Genomic DNA, 23,431 nt, shown 5'->3' on the forward strand with positions numbered 1-23,431 from the left:
AAATAGAGAACTGTGATGGAGCAAAGTTTAGTTGCAAAGGAGGGGGTTTCGACTCAAATTTGAGATCAATTCCGTTGACACGTTGACAACTATTCTCTTCTACTAGTATTTTTTTTCGATAAAGGGAATATATTAATATCGAGAGATACCAATTACACCCAGCCTCTGCAACAACGCACCACCCTAATGGCACTACGGATGCACACAGCCAAAAAAAACGAAAAGAAAACTAAGAAACAAAAGTCCCGCTACAGTATCACGGACCTAACAACAGCAATACATCCACCACCATGACAACACCTGAATTGCAGACTCTCCAAAAAACGACGCCTCCAAGAAGGGAACAGTGCTCCAACACCATCATCGCCCGATCAAAGATCTTAGGTTTTCACCCTGAAGATAGTCCCCACTCTCTTCTAGTATATATATACACGAATCCTGGCGCGACCAACACGATCCCAAAACTAAGCCCCCAAATTAAGCTCCATCAGATCGATCGAGCGATGGCGTCGCCGGCTGCCTGCGCACAGTACTCGTCTCTCCTGGCGGCCGTGCGCGTTTCCACGGCACCGCGGGGGCGTCCGGCGACCTCCTTCTCACGCGTACGTATCCCGCCGGCCGCCCGGACGGCGCCGCGCTCCCTGTCCGTGTCACTTTCGGTGCTACGCCCGTGCGCGCACCGCGGCGCTTCTGGCCGTGAGAGCCAGAGCGACGACGCTGGCTTCGGCTTTTCTCCGTCCGATCCGGCCGTCGAGGACCCCTACGATGTCGCAGCCAGCACCGCCGACGCGGACGCCGATGACTGCATGGTGCCAATCGTCGAGGACCCCTTCGAGGTTTTGCGCGTGCCGACCGTCGAGGAGCCCCACGAGGTCGCCGCCTTGGTTCCGCACATGTCGGCCGGCGAGGATCCCCACGAGCTCACGGCCACTACCGACCTCAGCGCCGACGCGGACGCCGACGAAGACTTGGTTCTGCGCGTGCTGTTCGTCGAGGACCCCTTCGAGCGTGCTGCGTGCGCCGACGCCAACTTGGTTCTGCGCGTGCCGATCGTCGAGGAGACCCACGAGGTCACCGCCTTGGTTCTGCACCTGTCGTCCGACGAGGATTCCCACGAGCTCACGGCCACCACGGACCTCTGCGTGGTCCCGCGAGACGACGCCGGCTTGGTTCGTCACGTGCCGACGCCGACGGTGGAGGAGACCCCCGTCCCCGAGGTCGCGGCCACCACGGGCCTCGGCAATGGCGCGCACGACGATCGCATCGTGTATCCCTCGAGGCTGACCCAAAAGGATCTCGACGAGTTCGAGACCATGGACTTCAGCCGGAGCGCCATCGACGCGCGGTTCCAGCTCAAGTCCAAGGAGGCCAAGGCCGCCGTGAAGGGCGCCGTCGGCGGCGTTCTCAGCCCACTCCGGGAACTCGTCCACGACCTAAGGAACCTCGACAGCGTCTTCGACGCCCAGGAGTTCCAGATCGGCATGCCCTTCGCGGCGATCATGACGTGCATGGGTATGTACCATCTGTGGAAGCTTAGTCCTTCCACGTGCATCGACGTCGCCATGTACTACGCCTTCTACAAGCTCAGCGTCATCGCCGCGGACGTCCGGCGACGGGGCTTCTCCCCGGACTGGATTATCAGGATTAAACTCGGTGAGTGTCCATCTATGTACCTTTAATTATGCTTTGTGTCAGTATAATTAACCTGCATGCTGAGGATGTTTTTCTATACTAATCTCTGTAATTACACGTGTTATGTGCGCAGGTATAATAGTCGCTGTGATTTACAAAGCACATGCCAACAAAAGTGTCACCCCCCTTGATTTTATCAGGTCCGTAACTATATCTCTTTGGCACATAATTGTCCATAATGTTTGGTAACTGATTTAGTTACTCAATTACTTATTTTTTTATCCCTTCTTTGCTTATTTTCAAGGAGCTCGAATAATACGTTATAATTTACTTATCTTCGGTTTGTTTCTCCCAAACAACCTTCTAGCACAAGGTTGAGAACTAATTAACTCCCTGAGGATTTAATATAATTTCAACCAAATTTCAAAGTGTGAGGTGATACTCCCTCCGGCCACGAAAATAAATGTACTTTTACCTTTTGCCATAATTCAAAATCTCAGAAATTTGAGCAGCTTTAGATAAAAGAGTAGCAACATATATGATGTAAAATTGGCATATAATAAAACTACATCTGAAGACGGATCTAATGATAATCATACATTGCATTTGCATATAAAAGAGCAAAGTAAAAAAAAAAAGACACGTCATATCATCATATTATTATGTGATTTAGAATTTTGGGTATTTCGAAGAAACAGTTAGTTGGGTACCACGACATGTGTCTAGGTATTAATTAGTTGGATACCATGAAACAATTAATTGGGGTACTCAGCCCACATCACCTACTGCCATATAGATTGCGGCATGCATTCTTGAATCGTTAACATGTCAACAAGTATACCCGCAAAAAAAACATGGCAATTAGTGCAATATATTGAACTCAGATAGAAAGGGACTTTGTTTTAAGAAATGGGAATGGTAGTAACCTACCAGCTTTTGGCAATATTTTTTTGTTCCCTGGCTAACATGCATGGATTCCTGTCAACTTTGATGCAGGGTAGCTATTCTCATCATCTACGGTTGGTCGGTGTGCTGGGACGTGACGGGTTTCAAGAAATACGCTTCCAGTTTTTTCTCTATCCTCTTCCACATGTTTAAAGATCCAGAGGGAACCATGTCACAGTTGAAATGAGCCGGTGAAAGCCACGTGAAAATCATTGTTCAAATATTCCAAAAAAAGTACAAGTACGCTGGGATTAATGTTCTCTAAACATGTAAATTTTGAGTTCAAGCTCGTATTCATTTGGGAGGCACTACTCATCCTTATTTTACTTACATATCTCGCACTTGAACATGAGATTAAACTTGGATATTTCTCCTGATTATTGAACATCCAGATATATTTCCAAATTATTTCGAAATTTATAAAAGTGATTATTGATTTTTTTTTAAACAACGAGGTCACTAGAGCCATGAGCCAAAAATCTCCACCGCCGAGAACAGCTACTACATGAAACAAAGAGTGATGATGATCATGACGTAATTTTCTTGATGGGTGTAAAGTATATATGGTTCCTGTAACATTCCGTGTGTATGTTGTTGGTGCCTTGGTGGTCGGGTTGAGTTATGGCGTATGGGCGAACTAGGGATCGGACTAGTTCCTGGCCCCATGACCAATAACGTCGGATCTCGGATGAACCAATAACGCTAGCTTTAGAGCAAGTACAATAGAATCTAGTCAGCTGACTATAAGATATTAAATAATATATTTTAGATGAGTTGGAAGAGAGATAAGAGGAGAGAGAAGGGAGGTGGGCTACTATGCAATAGCCAGCTCTTACATGTGCTCCTAGGCATTTTATGAGAGTGAAATGTGGGCCCTAAGTAAAGTACTTCATTCTTATAGCCAACTATTGTACATGTTAGCTATATGGTAACTACAAATGACATGGCATCTTGTTATAGCCAGGCTGCACTATTGGAATTGCTCTTAGTTAGTTTGATCAGCCCTAATTATGAAAGGCTCGTAAGCAGGAGGGTGTTCGGCAGTACACAAAGATCTGGCAAGGGAGCTTCAGACGTGGTCGACAGTAATACTCGGCAATGTTCAGACAAACGTTTCTACGTTTAACTTGTATCCCTGCCGTCGACTCCCATCTGCATTCACTTTGCGCTTCAAACGAGAACAAGCGAATCATTTCATTCGACACCTTGCAGGAGCAGTGCATGTAAATGCATTACATAGAAATAGAAAAGTTCTAATGTACCAAAGGGGTGACCAAGATCCTGCTCTTTCTTTCTTTCTTTCTTTCATGATCAGCCAGAGGCTACAGGGAATCCAGGATGACCATGCTATCGAAAGCGTGCATGAATTTTTTTTGATCACATGCTCTTGTTGGATAGATAGACACTAGCATATGAGATCCGGATTAATACGCAGATAGACACTAGCATATGAGATCCGGATTAATACGCAGATATCCAGATAACCACTACACAAAGGCTCCAAAACTTCCCAACTAGTGACAACTACCACACATGCTTCACCTGAGTCTGGAACGAGAGGCATACTACGCCCATGGAACTCTACGACACCGAATCCCTTCATATACCAGCCGAATTCCTTGCAAATACTTAAGAACTGCTTAAATATCTCCACCCGTCCAAAAGAGACCTAAGAGGGTCTGCTCGCACCTCATGCACTCAAAACATCTGACCACTCGGAAACGTCTTCATAGGGAGAAACGTAACCAGGATACCACATTATCCTGTGAATTTCTTGAAGGCCACCTCTCATCTTCAGCAAATTAACCAGGGAAATCAGAGCTCTTCTTCCATACTTCTTCATGCCAGCAACGTCAAACAGGAACGCACAGATGTATAGCAGGAAAACTGGCATCCTATGACATGAAACAGCACTTAGTTAGTGATTGAATGAAGCATCTCCAAAACAAAGTTCATGATCAAATCACCAACGGCTCTAACATATTATTGGACTGGAACTTGCCGAGAAGCCCAATCTATTAACATGTGTTTTCATGGTATTGTCGATTTGTATTAACTGAGGCCAGAGCTCCTGAGTTAACTCCCACCTTGTATCATATTTATACACTAGATACAAGAATTTGAGATTACTTGCATGAGGTAGGACTCCGAAATCTATAATCTACAGAAAGTTCCACTAATGATTGGCAGACTATTGATAGTTGATTACATACATATATCTAATACATAAGAAACATACAGATATAACAGACAGTTGAGTGCTATCCTCTGTGAAAGGATTATACTTATCAAGACCGTCACATCGTTTATAAACCAGAAGTACATCAAGCTCCAATATTAGTTTACCAAGCTAATACATGAATTTGGCAAAAATTCCAGCAAAGGTACACATTATTTACACCAACCATGTTAAATGGCACACCGAGGACTCAATGAGACAGCATTACACATTGAGAAAAACAGCATTCAGCAGCCCATATTGTGCACACTTGTACTCTTTGCATGCAATGCAATGAGAAAATTGGCTTAACAATACTTCATGCATTATGAACTGCTTTCTCATAGAGGCTTAACAATACCTCAGGGTTCATGTTGACTATCAAAACATTGTGTTATCTCGTTTAAGGACCATTAGACATCATGTGCTGCCTAATGTGTGCAACCCATTTACACTTTGACTACCTTCGCCACCCTATTATGACTTATGAGTGTAAGACAACCACAATCCCTCACACTTCTCTCAAGAAACAAAGTTAAACTGGGGCAGGGGAATAAAGTGGCATACACACAACAATATATAATAAGGGCAAGAAAATTGTGCCCCCAGCTTTCTCTTCCATCACTCATCTCACGTAAGCCTTACTATTCCCATCCTTATTATGAATTCAACATCTCAAATGTAATTTGTTCTAGTTTGCCCCTCACGCGTCCAATTTTCTGGGGATGTTTTCTGGCGCTATAATGTATCCCTAAAGATCACATTTGGCACAAGGTTCTTGTGGATACCAAAAAGCATTAGCCACCGCTGTGTGGATGACCTATTTGTAGTTAACCACAAGGTTTTAGTGCTTCACAAGTTACAGAAATTGTAAAATATCCAAGAAAACACAAGCATCAGAAGAGAATTATGTGATGTATAAATTGGAGAGTAAGTTCATATTCTAGAGTTTGTATTTCACTGTTAGAGGAGGGATATCCGTCATTTTTAAAATGCAAGCAATAAATCTGTATAAAACTGTCAAACCACATGTGATATAGCGCCATTGATTCGGTGGTCAGAAATTGCATATACTAACCTAACAGCATCCAGGAGGACATAGCTTTTCTTGATATCCTTCAAAACCATGAAAAGAATGGTACCTACATTGAGAAGGATATCCAATGAATGTCCAAAAATATGGCAAAGTGCAACTACTGCAAACAAGACTGAGATTATCCGTGAAATAAAAGCTGAAGGACAGTTATAAATTACTATATGAACATGTAAGAAATACAGTAGTAATTAATGGCAAAGAAGCTATTTTGCTAAAGAAGGTCCCCCGTGATTTAAATTATGAACACACGAATGGTACTATTGATCAATCACTGTGAAATGTGTATTAACTGTTCAGTTTATATAAACTTATGCAGGGAGAAATATTGCAGTGAATATATGGATTAGTGCAAGTGGCCAAGAACATTCCGGTCTATGCATCATAATTTTGTTCCTTGAATCCCAAAATGAATGATGTTTTAAATTAAGCTGATAACTACTTTCTTTAGTCGCAAAACAGTAATTAATCAAGATAAGATCATAATAGTAGTTCTAGGAACAGAAAAGCTCAACAGCTTGTATCTATGCTTCACAAACAGATACATCTAGGCTCTAATTGGTACCAAGTAACCCAATCCAAGCAGAACCACCATTCCAAGCAGGGATTAATATTCTGTTCTCACTTTGTGCATCAGAACAGAATTATCAAATTATGTGATACTAGTTTATTATTAAATTTCCTCTGTTGCCACTTTTTGCATCACATGACACTTCTTGATGCTAACAGTCTTTAGTATAAACTGAAAAGCTATTAGAAAACGTAAAGGGGTACCAAATTTCAGCCGGGTGGTCAAGCTGTTTGACTTGCGGTGTTGATGTAGCTCTGAGGATACAATGCTGAGCTTATAGAACAAGAAAGCTAGTGTGACATCCACAAAGGTCGAAGGAGCCGTCTTCCACAGCTGGTAACAGCCAACGCACCCAAGAAATGCACCTGCGAATAGACATAAACACATAAACACTAATGTGAGGGGTGTTGTATTGGTTCAGCAATTAAACAATAAATATGCAATGGAATTAATCAATTGAAACGCACCAAAAAGCATGCCGACTTGGTAGTCCTCAAGGTCAAAAGCTTGGCGGGTTGAACAAATCTGGGTTAGGTTGCGAACAAGAGGTTGGAACATGTGTGCGATCTCTGCCTTCAACGCCTCCCATTCCTCCTTACTTCTCTTTTTAGTGACGCGCCACTCCTCCGTCTCCGAAGAGTGAACCGACGAGCAGCGCTGCAAATGCGAAAAAGAATTGAGGAAATGAGTTTCGCAGCTCTCTTCTCTTCAATTTCACCGAAGAATTCAGGAAATGAATGCAAAAGGAACAACATTAGTAGGATCTTTTGGACTAACACCTCGGAAATATGACAAAGTCCAACAAATTGCAACAGCACCTATCATCACTACCTTCTTGTCAATCCCAGAAAAAGGTAGCAAAACATTGCTGGTACAATACAAAAAACCACATACCGTCCAAATGTTCAAGGATATCCCTGCAACATTCCAGATATACTGCGCTAATGGGCAAGAAAAGAAGAGGATGTCTTATGTTTCATGAGCATCAAAGAGCTCACAAAAATAAGAACCTTTCCATCCTTTTTTGAAAAACTTATCTCTGGTAAGAATACGGTTTTTAACAACCAGACAACACAGAACTTTATAAGGAAAGTTAACTCTCCTGGATGACAAATAGATGTAAAGAAACTTGACAGAAAATTCACCAGATTTTGTTAAAAACCACCTAATTTTGTCAGGTTCCTCCAAAATTCGAAACTGACTACAAGTATTTATCAGATTGTTTCCTCCCTTAGGAACTGTCTAAATTTGATAGAACTACAGCCTTTTGTAAAAACTGTATTTACAGTAATGTTATGGCTAAAAGTAAGGTACAATATAATCTACAGAATTGATGACATAGAGGACGTTGGCCAAGCCAGCAATCCTCCTAGAGCCTTTTTTACCATCACATGGAATTGGGTGGGTAACCACCCGGATGAAGATACTTACCAGTGGCCACGAGCCTGAAACACCAAGGCGGTGGGGGTGGGAGCACGGCCAGAGAGAAACTCTAGCGGCGCTGCGGCCATCTGCGTTCCTTCTCTGGGCCGCCAGGTAAGCGCCGGTGCCACAGCCGCCGCACCATGCAACCAACATCCCAACGGCAGCTTGACAACGTAGAGACAGAAAACTGGCAATCAAATTTGCAAACCTATATCAGCTCACACATGGTTGCGGAAGACACAAGTTCATAGGTTCTATCTTACAACTAAAGATGTGCAACATATTTCATTATTATGCTAAATAAACAAAATGAAATCGTGGTCATGAACGAGCCCAAAAGAAAAAATAAACATGCCGGAGTTTACACAGGAGGTGAGATTTGGTTAAAAGTTTTGGTTTGTAGACATTTAACTCTGTTACATGTTTAATTTGCAAAATAACTTTTAAGCAAACGATCACAAACTGTCAATGTTAAGGAAATACTCACAACTTTACATCAGCTTAATAACTTCACCTAATGCAATACACTTTAACCCGTTCATTAGTGTAAGTGGTTGAAATAGAGCAATGACTGAAAGTGACCCCATCGACAGATGCCACATTAGTTTTGGACTCCATGTAACCGCTGTCTGAAGCACTGTCAATTGCCAAGCGAGTTCATCCGAAAAATAGACCATCCTCTACAGTCCGGTGGTATAAATATAGTTAAAGAAAAAAATTGGTTACATCTAAGGAGAATAAACTTATCAAATGCTCCTGAGAGTGCTACTGAATTGAACATTTGTGGCTTCACATCTAAGGGTAAGCTGAAGCACAAGACACTGAAACAAAAGGCACGTATCTACGGTAGCAAAATGCAGGTTAACAAAAACAACAGGCGTCATACTACAACAAACGCCTGGAATGTTTAGAAACTGTTGTATACAAAGATCCGCATAAACGTCAAATGTGCTAGAGCGAGCATAAATACCGTGAGGTGGGCCAATCTGAAGAGGAGCAGATCAGCAGCGCAGGTGGCCGACGGCGGCGGTGCAGGGCGGCGGCGTCGACGGTGCGGGCGGGGCGGCGGTCATGGGAAGGAGAAAGCGGTCGGCGTTGCTGGGTGGTGGTGCGGGTCGACGGCGGCGGTGGAAGAAACCCTAGATTGTCGAGGAACGAGAGATTTAGGGCGGACGTCGGGTGGTGCTTCGGATCGATGGCGGTTGGCAGCAGCTGTGCAGGGCGGCGGTAGAGGTGCTGGGGCCTGGGGAGCCTAGGCTTGAGGTGCGGCTGCCATGGCCAAGAGGAGCGGTGCGGGGGAGGAACAGAGGAATGGAGGTAGGAGGGGAAGTCGACTCTGTGTCGCGTCCTGAGCCCGTTTCGGTTTTTCTCTTTCGACACCGAACCGCACCGCACCAGTCCGTTTTCCTGGCGAGCCCACACCGCGCCCAAGTCCGTTTCACTATTGGAACCGTTTCAGCTAAAATACAAAAGGAAAAAATCTAAAATAAACCTTAAACTTGTAGTTGTAGTTCTTAGCTAAATGAAACCCTGAACTCCCAATCCTTGAAATTGGCACAGTAAACTCTTGTATCCCGGTCTATTTCAAACCTTGGCACGTCTTTGCTGGGATTTGGTCAGTTCACACCACTGCCTCTATTTTTTTTTACGATGCCTCTATTATTAGTAGTTTATCTTTCTTTTTTTCTTCTTTTCTCCCTCACATCCATGCATGAAACTGGAGGTTCAGAGCCGGCACTCCGGCGAGCAATTGCCTCCAAGGCAACCAACTCCGTTGTGAGCCTATCACCGGATAATCATCCTGGAGCCGAGGCGCACCTCCTGTACGACTTCACGAAGCTCGGTAAGCCCAGGAGTCACCACCCCAACGAAGACCGGAACCACCGTCGCGGCCATTGATCACGGCGGCGCTGGGGTTGTCCCCAAGTCCAGCTTGTTGAGGAATCGTCCTCACCTCATCCTCCCGCTTCTCCTAGCATAATAAATCGACCTCAAATGCCCCAAATCGACGGCACTGTGTGTTTCTTCCCCATCTCCGGCCGAGCGCCGCCGCGCGCCGATCTCCCCCTCCGCGAGTCGATCTCCGCCGCCACTGAACCTCAACCTCATTTCGACATCCATGAAGACCCCAAACATCTCCGTGCGCCTGGTGCCTCCGAGCCTCTCCCTGGTCCCGCACTACTACAGTGCCTCGCCGGAGGACTCCGCCGTCGCTGCCGGCGATTAATCTGTCCTTGCCGTGCGTTCCTCCGACCCTCTCCCTGGTCCTGCGTTGCTGTCGTGTGCCTCACCAGAGGACTCCGTCGCCGCGCGGTTGCGCTGGCCTCCGGGCCTCGCTAGTTCGTTTCAGCGGAAGAATAATAGCGATTTTTGTTTTTTACCTAAAAGAATTAGAAGCAATAACGAATCTGACATGTGGGCTCAACTGTCAATGAGGGTAGCCCGCAATCCCGGCCGTCGTCGCCGCTTTCCGAGTGTGCCAAACACGATTAAGGTTTGGAATAGACTGGGATTCACAAGTTCGGTGTGCCAATTTCAGGGATTGGAAGTTCATGGTTCCATTTAGCTAAGGACTACAAATTCAAGGTTTATTTTGGACTTTTTCCAATAATTTTTTTTAGAAGTGTTGGTATCCATCCTTTAAGCCTAGAATCCTGGAATTCATTTTGAAATTTCATAGGTGGGCTGTTTGGTTGCCACAGAATTTGCCTGTCATTTTATTTAGGAAATCCAGCAAAATGATGCCATAGGTAAACACGATTCCGAGCCGAGACCTATCATTCGCGTTTCTCTATGGAAGCCATTTACAAATTCAATATTGAATTCTGCTATCATTTACAATTCATGTGGCAACCAAACAAGTGTCCATTTTCTGGAATTACAATGTAAATGAAATAAATACATGTATCCATTTCAAATGCTACAAATGAAATGAAAGTCTGGCTTCCAGACGACTTCTAATTTTATTCAATCACATTTATTATCACTTGTGATTGATCTTTATCAATTATCAAGTAAATCATCGAAGCCAAACTTATCCTCATACATTCACCTTGGGGATAGGTGAACCCAAATCTTTGATCATATCAAGTGAAATCCAACCGCTAGGGTTTAGCTAGAGTCAAACCAATACAAAGACATCCATTAACCCAGTATATCTCCACCTAAGAAAAGTGTTAGTATAAAACCTATACCTAAACCTATTCTACCAAAAGCCTAATACCAACTTGAGCAAAGCAAGTTTATGTATTAAACCACAATCTAGTTAAATTAGACCTTGTTGGCAACTCAATAGAGTATAGGCAGATCTAAACCATCACGTAAACAGCCATTCCAAACCTAGTAGGATGGATCACTTAATGATCTTCCAAAATCCTAATCCATGATCCATTTCCCTAAGACATTATCAGAGACTCACTAGATTCTAGAAGAAATCTATGATGCTAGTAGGGGAGAGATAGTTAAACTAGTAGAACCATACTCTCAAGAATATGATTAGAGAGGTGATAACCACACGCCTTAGTAATCTAGGAATGTTTAAAGCCTTAGACCTAAGAATAGCAAGAGAGTAGGGAACCTATTTATTGCATATCAAACTTGATCATTCCCAATTTTATCCAAGTCATGGATCAACCCTTGCCCATTTCCAAAACCCATGGAACAAATCATCTTCCTTGTTCAATTATTTTTATGAGTATGGTCCCTAGTTAATGAAGAGAGGCATTAAGTGGATGGAGTGCTCTATTCTAAACTAGGGTATAGACATGCCTTAATAATACAAAGCAAGGTAAAATCTGTGTTTTCCATGCATAGCCACTTGACATTAGCCCTATCAATCAATCAAAGGAATAATCCTCTGATTGTAAGGCAATTTTGCCTTTATTTGAACTCTAAAACCATAAACTCTACAATTGTGTTGAGATGAACCATACCTCACACATTTTTGAATCAATTAGATGAGTAAGCCATGGTGTTAATCAAGTCCGTAGCCATTGCATGCTCAATGCCACACTTTCTACAATGTTGGACTACATCAATTTATCTTTCACGATGTGCCAACCTACCGCCGATTGACACTTTTTTTAGCACATTGACGTGCATCGTGGATAATTACCACGGGACCGTGATGGAGGATTCTATGCCGGCTCATGGGCAACAAGTAAGATATCTTCCACACTGATTGGTGCAACATATTTGTCTTCGTCAACAGCGTTGGTCGTATTCGTTCTAGTCACTACATGCTTAATCCATCTCCTTTAGATTAGTTTCAAGGTTTTTTTAATTGTGATTGTGTTTTTGCTTGTTTATGAAACTATAGGTATTTCATTGCCATACTCTAAAAAAAAAGTGTACCAAATATGGATTACACGACAAGAGCAGAAGGCGAGGAAAATAGGAAATTGAAGTTTGATCATTAGGCAAAATCAAGCAATGCTTGGTGAACTTGGGATTAGGAAGATCAAGAATAAACATAAGAACCAAACAGAACGAGGAAGGAAAAAAAATCAAATTATGTTGTTCACTCTATTGTTTTAGTTTTTTGTAGAGAAGGAAGCCTTTTTTTTTTGGTGTAAGTAGAGAAGGAAGCCTTGCGTTCACCAGGCTGCACATCTCACGTAGGCGCAGGCCAAGGCCCACACGAAACCCAAATCTTTTTTTTTTTTTTTTTTTTGAGATACACGAACCCAACTCGATACAAAAATGACCCACCACCACACCGGAACCCACCTTGAGACGCCGAGAGAGGGGAGAGAGACCTTGGCTGGCCACGCTCCGCCGCGCCAACTCCGCCCCGCCGAATGGAGGCTGCCGGTTTCGCACCCGGCATGCGGGGCGCGCCCGCGGCCCGCCGGGCCGGGCTCGACCTCCAGGCGGCGGCGGCGGCGGGAGGCGCTGGAGCACGCCGGGCCATGTCCGCGGCGCGTCCCCGCTTCGGCCACCTCGCCGTCGCCACCGCCCGCTCGAGCATCTACGCGGCGTTCAAAGGTGCGTTCACGCGTCCGACTCGCGCTAGATGCAGTACAGACCTAGCAGCGCCCTTCGGAAGAGAGGAATCGGGCCTGATGAGCTCTTTGCGTTTGCGTGTGAAGAGGTTTGTCCGCCGCGACGGGAGTTCGCCGTGATGGCCGCGGCGGCGGCGAGAGGTGCTGGTCCAGCGGCCGCGGTGGATCCGGGACTTCATCATCGCAGGTCTACGCTGGCCGTGGCAGCGGGAGGGGCGCCTTCAGCAGCGGAGATGAGAGGCCTTCGCCGTTGGTCTGTGGCGGCAGGAAGCGCAGGGAGGCGCTTCTTCTGCGGATCCGGCAACCTCCAGGCGGCGGAAGGGGGCGCAGGAGCGCACCGAGGCTTCTCCATGTCCGCGGCTGCGTCGAACCTCGGCGGCGGCCACCACCACCACTTCGCTCCCCCGACCTCCTACGGGGCACACCAAGGTGAGATCACGCACGCCGACGCCTGGTCTCGCTTGCTCGCCTCCTCCCAGAGGCCAGAGCAACCTTATAGACCACGACGTGTTTGTATGAATGCCTGCAGAGGCTTGTGTGCTGCGACGCGCGTCTGATGGAACGGCGGGAGGCGCCGTCCGTTTGGCGTCGATGGGAGGCTCTCATGTCTGGCAAGGGAGGTGCTTCTTCTTCTCCGCACCCGGTGGCCTCGGGATCTCCCCAGCAAGCATGGCCCTGCACAGACGGCACACACCGCACGCGCAGCCAGGCAACCGAGACGCACCATCTGATTCTGACGACATGTTGGAAGCACAGTCCGACGACAAGCTCAAACCTGAGAAGCAGGCAGGTCCTCGCACTCTCGAGGAGTTCATGGACGCACACCCGAGGGCAGTAGCCTTCATCAAGCTGCTGGTGATTGTATTGTGCACCTTTGTGTGCTACCTGTCAGCCAAGGGTGATCCACGAGTGAAACTGCTGGTCGAGAGCGCCAAGGACGCCGCTGAAGTATACGCTTTCCTTGCCAGCGTCCTGATTCTCTTGAAGAAGTTCCTGTTCCCAGGTTCGGGCAAGAAAAGGTAATTCAACATGCACTGAAATATTTACAACACAACCTGCTATGTATTGTTGCTACTTCGACTGGCATTGCTATACTTAAGAAGTTAAGATACATGATATTTCCTCGCCCACTTGCATCAGAGAGACTTTTTTTCTTCAGAACTTGCATCTATATGTCTACTATAAAAAGGTTCAGTAACTCAAGATAGATAGATGTGTCGTGTTAGTACTGGTGTAAACTTGCAAGAAGCATATGCAGGTTGCAACGATTTCCTTGAAATGTTAAGTGGAGGATGCACGGTTCATGCTGCCAAAATCACCAAAATGCAGTGTGGAGACTTTTTCTAGGATGACTGATTTGGCGTTAAAACAGTAGTGCTTACCTATATCAGAGAACATTTTCTTTTGACGCCATTTGATCTACTTTCAGCTCTGTGTATAGATGAATTTATTAGTGCTTCTCTACTTAACTAAGATTATTAGTATTTATCTTGAATCCTCTCCTCAAACCCAGAGATGGGATTTATGTTGTTGCCAACATGAAACTACTTGGCCATAATATATTTAGTGGAGTATTTGTCTATCAAAGCTTTGAACATACTGTGAACATTACAGAGATGGAATTGTTGCTTGTCAACGTGAACCTACTTGGCCATGATATTTTCTGTTGAGTATTTCTCTATCAAAGCATCGAGCATACTGTGAACATTCCAGGGAGATGGCTGACAACATGAAACATTTTACCCATGATATATTTTGTTGGAGTATTTGTATATCAAATCATTGAACATAACTTATTATTGTACCTTCTGTAGGTAAAGAGCTTCAGGTTCATGAAAGAAAGAGCTTGCTGAATATACTTACAGAACTGCTCAAGATAGAGAGAGAGAGAGATAGAGAGAGATGATTGGATCCTAAATGTTGTCCGTGTTGCTCTTTTTGTCTTGCAATACCTTCATGTTTAAGGCTGCTTATTTTCTCTCATTTATATACATTGGCAAACACATATTTTGGCATCTAAAAATTAGTTTAAAATGTTACAATTCAAGGATCACATAAGGTCGCTACATGAATCAACCATCGAAATAAAACTAAGAGATACATGATGTGTCTAATAAAGTTTTAAAATGTGTGATTATGATGTTTGTTACAATGGAACCACCAACAAGTGATGATCATCTCTTAAGTAAGAGAAGACATACTTCAACTCAACCATTTGTTGCACCATGGATAATATAGGTTGTTCAGTACATGCCACAAATGCTTACAAATAAAGTTTTAACATGTAAATTGTTCAGTTTGACAAGGAGTAGATGGAGAACTTATAATACGGATAGAGAGAAAATATGGCCGCTGAACTACTCAGACCAATGTTCTGATATAGTACGATCTAGAATGCTTCTGCCTTCCTTGGTTTTCAATAGTTCGATGAACGCAGCCAAATAATACTTGCCATACTTCTTCAGACCACACAAGTCATGAAGGAAAGACACGAGGTAGAGAAGATAAACGGGTGTCCTGTGAGCAAAAAATCAACAAAATGTTAGCCACCGAAGAGGAAAACATTGGAATAAGGAAAATATTTTGGCATGATCTCAACTGACTAGTTAGCCCAATTTATATTTTCGTATGAAGCAACATCATAGCAAAGAGTATACCTAAAAGAGTGTTTTCTTCATTTTTCTCTTCTGGCGAATAAATCAAATTATATTGTCACGATGGAACCTTTCATCTCTAGATTTATTAAATTAAGTCGTTTATGGTCTACCAAAGGGACAAACTGAAAGAAACCACGTTCCTATCTTATACATATATTTTTTGTCCGTCAATGTATGGTATGCATACCTCATATACTTTTTTAAAAATTTAAAGCGTCCAACCATCCTTTAAAAACCCTTTCACTAAAATAAATAAGAATTACTTGGGTTTCACATGTACAGATACTATTACTGGATTCATAATAACAAACAAATGACTTGGAAGGCTTTCCCGAAATCACAATGGAAAAGACTACTTCCGTGCTCCCATCCGTGAATAAGTGTACACTTAGTTTTTGTTTAAGTCAAACTTTGTCAAATTTAGTCAACTTTACAACAAAAAAGTAACATATGTGGCATCAAATTAGTATATTATGGAACTTACATTTTAAGATGTATCTAGTGATATTAATTTAGTGCCATAAATGTTGATGCTTTTCTTGGAAATTGGTCAAAATTTAACTAAGTGTTATTTAGGACAAAAGTAATGTCCCTATATTACTCCTTTGTGGACGGGTGGAGTGCAGGCATTAGAATGTAGTACCCAGGTGGGATCTAAGGGAGTATTGAGTGATGAAGAAATGTAATGGGCCGGTTCTTAGATATTTCTAAACCAATAATGAACGATGCATATATTCCACTATTTATAGGAAACCCATGCCACCAAAAGTTAAGATAGAAGTACAAACGTATAGAAACCTATAGTATGGTCAGATACCTTTTTCTTTTTTAAAGGAGCCTGGATATATAGGGAGCTTGATGTAGTTAACTGGCATAGTATGTGCATATACTAGAGTGGCGAAGCCGGAAAAAAAAACTAATCACTTGGTTCCAAATGAAATACGTCATGATCTTGTAGTGGATACGGATGTTCAAGATGAAAATTTCCCGGATATATTTTATATAGATTTTTGGACACTTTTGCACAGTAATGCGTTTCTAGTTATTTGACCAGTCTCGATAAATTGTATTCATCAATATCAAAATTAAGTTGAAGAATTTGACATCAATGATTGTGTATATAGGGTGTTCAAGATGCAAATTGCCCGGATATTTTTATACAAATTTTCGGGCACTTTTTCCACAGAAATGTGTCCCTAGTTATCTGGCCAGTCCCGATAAATTTCATCAATACCAAAATTGACATGAATGATTGTGTAAACTTCCAGAACGACACAATAGATAGTAATACTTCGATTGTAAGTTTGCTGGGCATTTAAGCATCTAAGGCCTAGTTTAGCAACGGAGTTTTTCTAAAATTGAAGTTTCTCAATGGGGGTCGGGGGAGAAATACTGCAGTATCTTGATAGTTTTGGGCAAAACTACAATGCGCTGGCAAAAACATTGTTTTAGCCTCCCTTCGACCGATTATTACATTGTATTTTGATCCCTTTTGATCGGTAGATGCCTGCATGGCTGTCATATGCATGGTTGTCCCTGAGTTGCTCCTTTTGAATGCTTCAGCTATAACTAATCAACACACCTATGAATAATGTGTTACCTCAATTCTGCTCGTACGATGAGTCTATCACGGCATCTGGCCCTGGGTTGTCCGGGTCTGGAGTGCGCTGCCATGGGCGGCAGTACGGGGTAAGCCAGATGCGTCTTACGAGGGGCACGAACACGTTTTTCCGTTTTGGAAAAAAGAGGTCGGCGGTGTAAAAAGAACAGTAGTTTTGGAGATACTTTAGTTTCTAAAACCATCGTATATTCGTATTACTTGAAACCAAATGCTTTGAAGTATATACTTCATTATTTTAATATTTTTAGAAACTGAAGTATTCCCAAAATACTCAAAAAAAATGGTGCTTCCAAACAGGCTCTAAAAGGTTCGCACCCAGTAATATTGACGAGAAAGAAGTAACCAATATTGCAGCATAAAATGCTCACGCAAGTGGTAAGAAAATTAAGCCGGTGCGAATTTGAAGTTTCGAACCTGATAACATCGATTGGAGCAAGATTTTTCCTAAAATCTTTCGCGGCCATGAGTACGACAATAGCTGCATTAAAATAAATGTAAGTAGCAGTATTTTACAACAGTTGATGCATATGAGATATACAAAGTTTTGATTTCGAACAGGGACTGACCGAACTTGAGTCGCCCGAAGAGGTCATTTGAGAACCCCTGTCTCCTGACTTGCGACGCCAGGACACTTAGCCTGTAGAACGCGTAGCCCAGTGCAATGTCTAGAAACGTCGAGGGATCCAGCTTCCACAGCTGATAGAAACCGATGCATGCAATGAGCGCTCCTGAAGAAGAGCAGATAATTTCCTGAACTTTCAGATGAGACTGAAACAGCAATAGATTGGATATGATCGGATATATGATACAAAACATCAAATGCAGGCGAAAACCTTTCGATCTGTGCATGTCGAAAGATGTATTATACCGAATGGCATGCCGATGTGGTAGTCTTCGACGTCGTAGACGGTCTTGAGTGAGCGGAGGTGGTGGAAGTTGTCGACGAGTGCGCTGCACGCACCGGCGGCCGCCGCCTTGAGCGCGGCCGACGCCTCCTTGGACTCGCGCACGAACCTGCGGTGGGTGTCCAGGAAGTCCTCCTCCACATACGCCGGAGGGTCGTCATCTCCCCACGGCCACGCGTAGGGTACCCCGGCGCCACTGTCGACGACGTCGTCGCCGCCACGACGCGTGCAGAGCTATAATGCAATCGATCGAACGCAAAGGTTGGAAACAGATCGAGTTAGTTAACGAGCGAGGCAAAAGTAAGCGTACGAACGGTGCGGGGCTGATCGATCGCTCACCAGCGACACACGACGCGGCGTCGGGGCGGCGGCGGCGGCGACGAAGACGTGCCCGCGCCGCGGCTTCGGAGGAGAAGGGGCTGGGGAGAGAGGCCGCCCCGTGCCTATCAGACCGGCCCTAGAAAGCAAGGCCGGCGGCGCCATCGATCACGTGCGTGTTCAATCTCTGTAACCAACCAAAAACGCTTGAACTTCGTTAACAGAGTACATACGCGCGTGTATACCCTTTAACAGCAGAAGTTGTATTTTCAATACACTCATTTCATAATAGGTAAATTAATTGGACTTTAGGAGTCCTGAAGTCAATTTTCAGTTTGAAACAACAAGTTCGACTTCCCTATTATCTGCTGATTTCCTTTCCTTTATTTTCGTTTCTTTGTTCTAATAATGTTCTTCTTATTTCTATCTTTCTTCTCATTTGTATTTTCATATCATTCCATTTACCCCCCCCCCCCCCAATTTTTTTTATGCTACTAAATTGTTAACGATTTTTGTTTCCCACCATCAACGTTTGTGTTCTTTAAAAGCTTATTTTCGTAGAAGCATCTTTTGATTTCATGATGAAAATAGAAGTTCGATGTAAATTTTCCACATAAGTTTGGACTGGCCACTTTCATGTAGTATTGTAACTTCGTTCATCTAAATAGTTTAAACATTTTTCTCCCCGCAACAAAACATTTACTAGGACCATGACTAAAAATTTCCGCAAGTACAGTGAGCATTTTTGTTGAGATAAGTAAACACTTTTCTGCAGATAGTGACCATTTTATATTTTATTAATTTCTCTCTTTCTTTTCACTGCAAGCATATCGACACATTTTTATGGGATCATTAGTGTTAATGCCATTAACAATTACTGAGTTGTAATTTTTTCTTGGAACACATGGACATTTATTAATAAAGTCATGCATATTTATTTGAATTATGTATATTGCAATAAAGTAGCTTGATGTTTTGTAATTTCTATGGCTTTTCGAAAACACTTGTAATGAGTAGTGCGAATATTGCATTCGATATGCATGAACAAAATGCACACAGTAGATCAAAAATGAGAAATGATAAATAGCTTTATGGTTGTGTGTCCCATGGACCTCATGTGATAAAGTTGTTCGTATTCGTTGGTGCGGTTTCAAATATGACTCTTCCGATTTACGGATCTCATATTTGGCAATGGTTGTTGCTCTGGTGCACCGATCCTTTAGGGCCTTACCACGATGACTTTCAGTTTGTCTATTACAGTAATCTCTACCACGACAAGGTTTTTCTGGCTCCGATGAGGGAGGGACGATGAGAGTGACGTGCCTTCGGCTTGTGCTATTGTGTGTGGTAGTCGCTAGGTGGTCTAAAGACCCATTTGTGTTTTGATTATTATTTAGATATTTTGCACTACTATGGATAAATATGAATATATCGATGGACTTTTCGGGGAAAAAAAACTTTGCGTACCTAGCTAGTAGAGCTTCCTTGGAAAAAAGACCATTTCTTTGTTTTGAGGAACAACTCCTTTTTGTGGAACTTTTTTTTTTGAATTCATACTCATTTTACTAATGAAAGGCCAAAATTAAAAGGAATAATCATCACATCATGGGGTTCTAAAAGCCAGGAATGGCGCTCCTGACCTAGAGGTCCTTTTTTTTTAGAACTAATAGAGAACAGCTCCTAGGGTTCCCATTCCATAACGTTGCCAAAGCCCAAACTATAATTTCTTTGAGGAAATAAAGCCCACGTAAGTCAGTGCTTGCTAGTTTGGCCCGCCGGGCTATATAGAGGATGCATATTGGCCCGTTTGAACCAGCGAGCAGACGGACACGGACGCTGTCATGGCTCTCAGGTGCGCAGCTGGCGGCGGCGGCGGCGGCGGCGGCGGCGCCTACATGACGCCGCCGAGAAGCAGATGCTGCGGCGCCGGCGCTGCACGGCCTGCTGCCACCACCACGAGGATTCAAGGGCTCAGCGCCCTCCTGAAGGTCCGGTACTCACCATGCCCCAAAGTTCCAAGGGTATTGGTAAGCTGCCACGCATCTGCTCTTTGTTCCTTTTGGATCTTAATCGAAACCCAGATAACTAAGTCGATTCCTTGTAGCGCTGCTCGACTGATTCCCCTCCTCCACGGGATGACCAGAACTTAGTTCGAAATGATGGGAGAAACGATGCGTGGGATGCGCTGAAGGCCATGGTCGCCGACATGTTCAGGCCCCTGGCTCGCAACCTGTCAGACATCCGATCCCTTCGCACTGTCTATGACCTCGAGGATTACCAAATCGGCATGCTATTTGGTAATATGTCGTACTCCTACCTGACATTAAACTGAAAAAGGCTCCAAAATGAAGCATTTGGATCCACACTGTATTTTACTGATTTTGTTACTGCTTGTACATTTGCACTTGTGTAGGCTCTTTTCTTGGCTGCGTCGGGTGCTACCAGCTGTGGAAGGCTGCTCCCTCCGTCTTTGTTGATGCCGCCCTTGCCTATGTATTCTATAAGCTTAGCGTTGTGTCCTCTGAGCTGCGTCGGCAAGGCAAATGCAACGATATCGTAACCCGTTTGAAATTTGGTAAGTACCTAGTACTGCTTTGACATTGTCTTCGTAATGTAACGGTAAAGCCCAATCTAGTTCTCATGGTAAGTGTGCATGGGTGGCTAGCTGGAGCAGTCTGTACTGCTCAGAGGAATCCACGTTTAAGGAGCAGGGTGGGTGCCCACGTTCGTAAAAAGATCAAAGATGCCACCATGGGCTGGTCCTGGTTTGCCGAGTTTATAACTCTCGTAACAACATTGAAAACAAGTATCATAGAGATAGTTATCTTGAATCCATTAGTCAGATTTTTTGACACTATCCGTTATAAAGTAAATCGAAGTTCTGAATGTTCTCTTGATTAAACTATTGATCAACCTCAAATTTCTTTCAGGTATTGTAGCTATTATGGCTGCTAAGGATTTCACGAAGAGCTATGAACTCTTGGATATTGTCAAGTTAGTATGAATATTTTCTTTTGTAATTCAATATTTTGACTAATTGTGCATTCCAAATGGTAGAGTGGATCTTTCCGTTATCCATGCGTACATTATCATAAAGAACATGTTTAGCTGCTTTCATTTTATCTTATTGCTTTTAAAGGTAAAACTGAACTAGGTTGATGACAAATGTTTAATTGAATTACTTGGTATTTCAACAGCTAGTTGTATCCACTAGCCTGCATTATGAAACACCATCATGTTCTACTTAGATCTTGCTTAAGATAATAGATCAGAAGTGTTACCATGTTAGATGGCATTATGTGGTGATTATGTATAGTTTTGCTTGTATTGTTCTATTGCTAGACTTTGTGTTTCTTCTCCTTGTACATATGGTTACTGTTCTCTTTGTTTATACCTTTTGCTAATATTCCCGTTGCTTGTTAATTTCTATGTAAGATTGTTCACTGGACATTTTTTTCATCAGGTTGCCGGTTTTCTTTCTTTATCTTTCGACATTCATTTTTGATATGGGAGGTATGAAGCAATATGCAAAGCATTATTTGATCTTCACAATCAATCTGTTAAGAATGAAAGGTGGATTTCAAGAAGTGCTCAGAATGATGTTTTATCCGAACTATATATCTCCATATGATGACTGTTTCCGCAGGAAATAAAATAAAATGCCATAGTGTGTGAATCCTTATTTTGTAGTATCTTGCAAACGATTTAAAGTGTAATAATAAGTTATGCAAGGTTTTTTTTTAAAGGATAAGTTATGCAAGGTTAGTTCTATTAACTTCGGCATAGGTAGACAAGTTATTACTTGTAAACTAATTTGTGCTTTTTTTTTTGTAAAGCATGGAATATCCTTTCTATGTAGTGGTTTCCAAATTATTATTGTTTTTCTTTTTTTGGGGCAGCTTTCAAAATGTTCTTATTTTTCTACAAGTGGACATATTGTGCTATTTATCTGCATCACGATCCTTTTCACTATCCCTTCATATCATCTGCGCCACCGCTGGACATGGGAGGAGACAAGCATGGATTGGTCGTGCCTCCCTGCTCCACCGACCTCCTTCGTTTTCTGCAGCCCTACATCCATATCTATGGGGACGAAGATTCATCAACGGTGTTGTCCTTGGCGGCTGGCGCACCACCATCCTCCATAGCCCTCGGTGATGGGTACATCGGGTCTCCCCCACGTAGTCACATCTCCGGCGAGCCATGTCTGGTGGCTGGTGCAGCGTCAACGAAAGTTGGATCCTCACACCACCCAACGCAGAAGTCCTACTCGTTGGCGCCCCCTTCTTTGACATGACCAACTTCCACAACTCTTTCGAGGAGACCATGGCCAAACCACACCTGAAGCTTAGCAAAGAAAGTGTCCGATTTGTGGCTCAAGTGCTCAATATGCTGCAGTACGAGGTGTGGTTTAGAATTGTCAGCATCAAGCTCATCGTCGACAAGATGATATAACCAGTATGCAGATCCCCTCATATTCATGCATACACCATCTCCATTCCCAGGAACATCACCAGAGATGATGCATCTCATGGCCACAACGGGAAGCTCAACGGCTCACCCGTACTAGGTGCCTCGGTGCCTCGATGGTGACCTGCAATGCAAGGCTTGATCTTATTAATAAAAACCTGCCAGTTTGGATGGCATAAGAGTTCCTCGGCTGTAACTGGTGCCACTTACACATCTCAAACTTGACTTTTTTTCAGATCACCGTTCTCTACTCTATCTCCTGGCATAAGATACTATGGCAAAAACAAATTTGTGTACTGAATTTTATCTCCTTTTTCTTTTGGAAATCTAGGCATAAAAATTCGTGTACTATATTTCCTCGTGCCCAGTCCAATTTAGGCTTTTCTTTCTCCCTGTACCACATCTTTACCGCATATCGATTATGTCAAAATCATTTGTGCTACATTGGAGTCCTATGTGTAGCTTAGTTAGATTGTATGGTTCATGGATGCATCCGAAAGTTCATCTGTCCTAACTGAAAGTGCAGATAAATAAAATCCTAATATTTAGTGATGTCTTAATCCCCTGTTTCAT

General features: G+C 43.4%; 2 protein-coding genes across 2 annotated transcripts; one reads left to right on the forward strand and one right to left on the reverse strand.

The window, feature by feature from the left end:
* Positions 1–4,222: 4,222 nt before the first annotated feature.
* On the reverse strand, positions 4,223–8,037 carry LOC124657219. Its single transcript, XM_047195806.1, has 5 exons — positions 7,891–8,037; positions 6,927–7,116; positions 6,663–6,824; positions 5,874–5,937; positions 4,223–4,472 (listed from the first exon to the last, which is right to left on the reverse strand). The coding sequence occupies exons 1-5, from the start codon at positions 8,035–8,037 to the stop codon at positions 4,268–4,270; spliced, it is 768 nt and encodes a 255-aa protein (XP_047051762.1). The 3' UTR covers positions 4,223–4,267.
* Positions 8,038–20,229: 12,192 nt separating this feature from the next.
* Positions 20,230–22,239, forward strand: LOC124657220. Its single transcript, XM_047195807.1, has 5 exons — positions 20,230–20,415; positions 20,493–20,685; positions 20,802–20,963; positions 21,319–21,382; positions 21,852–22,239. The coding sequence occupies exons 1-5, from the start codon at positions 20,230–20,232 to the stop codon at positions 22,039–22,041; spliced, it is 795 nt and encodes a 264-aa protein (XP_047051763.1). The 3' UTR covers positions 22,042–22,239.
* The last annotated feature ends 1,192 nt before the right edge of the window (positions 22,240–23,431 follow it).

This window comes from Lolium rigidum, chromosome 5 (genome assembly GCF_022539505.1).
Source record: "Lolium rigidum isolate FL_2022 chromosome 5, APGP_CSIRO_Lrig_0.1, whole genome shotgun sequence".
Taxonomy (NCBI): Eukaryota; Viridiplantae; Streptophyta; class Magnoliopsida; order Poales; family Poaceae; genus Lolium; species Lolium rigidum.

Excerpts from the sequence above, each read along its gene's own strand:
- LOC124657220 (XM_047195807.1), top strand. The coding sequence starts at position 20,230 with ATGGCTCTCAGGTGCGCAGCTGGCGGCGGCGGCGGCGGCGGCGGCGGC. Across the intron at positions 20,686-20,801 it reads CCAAATCGGCATGCTATTTG|GCTCTTTTCTTGGCTGCGTC; the intron begins GTAATATGTCGT and ends GCACTTGTGTAG. Across the intron at positions 20,964-21,318 it reads CGTAACCCGTTTGAAATTTG|GTATTGTAGCTATTATGGCT; the intron begins GTAAGTACCTAG and ends AATTTCTTTCAG.
- LOC124657219 (XM_047195806.1), bottom strand. The coding sequence starts at position 8,037 with ATGTTGGTTGCATGGTGCGGCGGCTGTGGCACCGGCGCTTACCTGGCG. Across the intron at positions 5,938-6,662 it reads GACCACCCGGCTGAAATTTG|GTACCATTCTTTTCATGGTT; the intron begins GTACCCCTTTAC and ends TTCTCAATGTAG. Across the intron at positions 4,473-5,873 it reads GTCCTCCTGGATGCTGTTAG|GATGCCAGTTTTCCTGCTAT; the intron begins GTTAGTATATGC and ends TTCATGTCATAG.